The following is a 3851-nucleotide window of genomic DNA, read 5'->3' on the forward strand; positions in this document are numbered from 1 at the left end:
ATTAACCCCATGCTCAAATTATTTCTCCAACCATTTCTTTCTCTCATTTTTCTTTCTTTGCTATTTACTGCTTTTGGTAAAGAAAAGAGAAGTGGGGGATTAGAGAGAGAGAGAGAGGTAGCCTGCACCCGTCCGCCTCTTGGGCCTGACCAACCAGGCCGGCCCATCCCCGCAGGCCCAGACATTGGCCTCCACCAGCCCACCTAACCCTCTCCTAAATCCTAGCCTGATCCCCTCACAGCCTATTCCCTCGCCCGATCGATCCCCATCTCTCCCTGTGCGCCGCACACCCACACACACCCGTGCCTCACGCTCGATCCCCTCTCCCTATCGTCTTCCTCCTGCGCTGCCACACGCAGAGAGGAGCAGAGCTTTGCGCCCGGCCTCCGCAACACCATCGGGGCAGCCAACTCCGATGCGCCACTCCCTTCGCCAACTGCCGAGCGCCTCCCTCACTTGCGGCCTCCTCCTCGTCGCCCCGCGCCTCCCCGAGATCCACCTCCACCTCGACTAGCGTCATCCCATCCGCGCCATCTCCTCTGCTTCGTCCAGGAGACGAGGGACACGCCTCGTCCCGCTCCTACGTGTTGACCACCACGGACCGCGACGAGCTCCACGCCCTGCCTCGCCTCCTGCCTCCCGCGCGCCCTGCTACGTGCGTGCGTGGCCGCGCCTTGCTGTTGCTGCTGCTACTCCGTGCTCTGCCTCCAAGCCGAGCTCTTCGCCGTTGCCCGCTGCTGCTCGTCCGCTGACCCCGGCCTCCAGCCATCGCGCATCGCCTCTGCCTCTGGTGGCCATGCTGCCTTCTTCCTCTCCTCTTCTTGTGTTCCTTCCTCGCGCACGAATGGGTAGACGCGCCTATGCCCATCCTTCTGCCTGCAGCGCGCCATGGCCCTCCTGAGGCCATCACCGTGCAACACCTCGTTGGCCTCCTTTTGTCGCGATGCCGCTGCCTTCCTGCGTCCCCCTGACCCCAGTATCTCAAGCTCCACTCGCCACGAGCGATGCTCTGTCCCACAAGTAGCTGCAAGCTCCGCCCTTTCCCAACCTTGCCGTGGCCTCCCTGCACCTCTGCTGATGAGGTTTTGGATCGCCATCAGGTGCAGAGCCAGGATAAAAACCGAGAGGGGGCAAAGAGGTATACGATTTTTTTTCAGAAACATATATACGAACTAATAGGTAGATCATTTAAAAAACCAACCTCACAAGGATACATATAATGTGTAAGAAGCAAAATTGTATACTTTCTTATAAGATAATATCATCACACACGTAACTATGACAAGTTCATTGCCAAAATAAAAGTAAACTAACCACTTAAGACAGAAAAACTCGCGAAGTATGAATATGTCGTTCCTTTAAAGTGATTTCTAGCCTTCAAGCTCCAGCAAGAAAAAAAATCATTGTTAAATACAAAGAGAATGTAAGCATTGACAGATAAAAATATAAGCTTTAGCACATTACCGAGTAAGCTTGTTTAGATGGACTATTTCAAGCATACTGGATTTTGCAAAAAATCTCTCTATTAGCTTTCCTGTCATTGTCAAATAGTTAAACAATAAATAGATTGTGTTGGAATGAGTCTGCAGGCCCACGTACTTCTCCAACTAATCACGACCGGCATGCCTCGCCTGCCTCCTAGCTTCTAGGGTAGATAGTGGGAGTCTGTTAGTTGGTTAGACAAGTACGGGTGTGCGTTGTGGTGTTGTAATCTGTATATATATGATCTGAAGCTCAATACAAAACAGTGCGTTCAGTCTCTACATGGTATCAGATACTTCCACGATCTCCTTCCTCGCTTCCGCTCCTCGATGGATCTCTCTGATCTCTCCTCCGCCGGCTCCGGCTCCGGCACAAACCCCTTCGGCGATCCACCCTCCGCCGGCCCCTCCGTGCCTCTCCACCTCATCCTCTCTCTCAACATCGCCTCCGCCATGCCCGTCACCCTAGAGCTGCACCCCCCCCCCAACTACACCACCTGGAGCTCCTTCCTCCATGCCCTTCTCATGTCCTACAACATCCAGGACCATGTCAATGGCACTGTTGACGCCCGGAACCGGCTCACCGACGCCGTTTGGACGCAGGTCGACTGGTGTATCATCCGGTGGCTTCTCGGCTCCATCTCCGCCCAAGTTCGGGGGGCGGTCAACCACCGGAACCCCACGGCGTACACGCTCTGGACGGCGATCCGGCAGCTCTTCCTCTCTAATCGGAATCAGCAGGGTATTCTCGCTCTGGAGGAGTTCCACGGCCTGCATCAAAACGATCTCTCCATCACCGATTACTTCACCCGCCTCCAGACCCTCGCCGACACGCTCTTCGACTGCGGGATGCCGGTGACCGATCGCGGCCTCGTCTCCAACATGCTCCGCGGGCTCTCCAACAAGTTCGCCCACGCCATCTCTACAATGACGTATGACGACTCCAAGCTGCCCACGTTCCTGCAAGCACGCACTTACCTCCTCCAGGAAGAGCGCCGCATCGATCACGCTGCCTCCCACGAGTCCGCGACTGCGCTCTACGCCGGGCGCCCTCCGGCTCCACCGCCTCCTACCCCTTCTGCTCCGCCATCTGCTGTGCCCTGTCTACCTAGTGGCAACGGCGCCCATGGCGTTCCAGGCGGCGCCAGTGGTCATGCGGGCAACGGCGGCGGGCAGCGCGGCCGCAAGCGCCGCAAGGGCGGCAACGGCGGCGGCCAAGGTGGCCACGGCGGGGCCCCTCCACCACAGGCTGCGCCACCTCTGCCTGCGTACGTGGCACGTCCGCCGTCCTACGGCCACGCCGGCGTCAACCCCTGGACCGGCACGTTCAACGCATGGCCCGTGACGATGCGCCCATCTGCTGCACCTACAGCTGGTCTGCTCGGCCCTCGTCCTCCGCTTGGGCTTGCTGCGACAACCTACAGCGCCGGCCCGCCACCAGCCGCCGCACCGGTCCCATGGGACACCAGCGCCCTTCAGGCCGCCCTTCTCGCCATGCAGCAGCAGCCCTACTCCGGCGGCGGTGACTGGATCCTCGACACCGGTGCGTCGTCACATATGGCAGGCAACCCCGGTATGATCTCGGCTGTTCGGCCCTCCTCCTTCGCATCTCATATCCTAGTCGGCAACGGTGCTTCTCTTCCCATAACCCACACTGGCTCCACATCCATCGCCACCTCTTCCACCCCTCTCTCTCTTAGTCATATTCTGATTTCTCCTTCTCTCATTAAAAACTTGATCTCTGTTCGCGCACTTACTCGTGAAAATTTTGTGTCTGTGACATTTGACCCTTTCGGTTTCTCTGTTAAGGACCTTCGCACTGGGACGGTGGTGCTCCGATGTAATAGCGGCGGCGATCTTTATCATCTCACCTCCGGCGCTACTGCTTCTCCCACTGCCTTTGTCGCCCTCACCGCTGATTTATGGCACCAAAGGCTTGGACATCCCGGACGTGCTGCTTTATCACATGTTTTAGACAACTTTGATTTCCATTGTAATAAAGCTACCTCACATACTTGCCATGCCTGTCAGCTAGCCAAACATGTACGCTTGCCTTTCAGTGCATCAAATAATATTGCGCCGTTCGCCTTCCATACGCTCCATTGTGATGTGTGGACTGCCCCGGTACTTAGCAACTCCGGGTTTCAGTATTTCCTCGTTGTTCTTGACGATCACACACATTTTGCCTGGACGTTTCCTCTCCGGCGGAAGTCTGACGTTTTTGAGGTGTTGATTACATTTCATGCATACGTCGCCACGCAGTTCCAACGACCCATCCTCTCCTTCCACACCGACAATGGCCGTGAATTTGACAACAAAGCGTTTCGCCACTTTCTCTCCACCCACGGCGTTGTCTTCCACCTCACTTGC

General features: G+C 56.6%; 1 protein-coding gene across 1 annotated transcript; it reads left to right on the top strand.

The window, feature by feature from the left end:
* The first annotated feature begins 270 nt into the window (after window positions 1–270).
* LOC123091587 (uncharacterized) lies at window positions 271–3569 on the top strand. Its single transcript, XM_044513152.1, has 2 exons — window positions 271–3054; window positions 3291–3569. Exons 1-2 carry the CDS (start codon window positions 1812–1814, stop codon window positions 3323–3325), a joined length of 1278 nt encoding a protein of 425 aa, XP_044369087.1. The 5' UTR covers window positions 271–1811; the 3' UTR covers window positions 3326–3569.
* Window positions 3570–3851: the final 282 nt, after the last annotated feature.

The sequence above is a fragment of the Triticum aestivum genome, chromosome 4B, assembly GCF_018294505.1.
Source record: "Triticum aestivum cultivar Chinese Spring chromosome 4B, IWGSC CS RefSeq v2.1, whole genome shotgun sequence".
Lineage (NCBI taxonomy): Eukaryota > Viridiplantae > Streptophyta > Magnoliopsida > Poales > Poaceae > Triticum > Triticum aestivum.

Coding starts and splice junctions, on each gene's coding strand:
- LOC123091587 (XM_044513152.1), top strand. CDS start 1,812: ATGGATCTCTCTGATCTCTCCTCCGCCGGCTCCGGCTCCGGCACAAAC. Junction 3,055..3,290: donor ACATATGGCAGGCAACCCCG/GTATGATCTCGG, acceptor TTCTCTGTTAAG/GACCTTCGCACTGGGACGGT.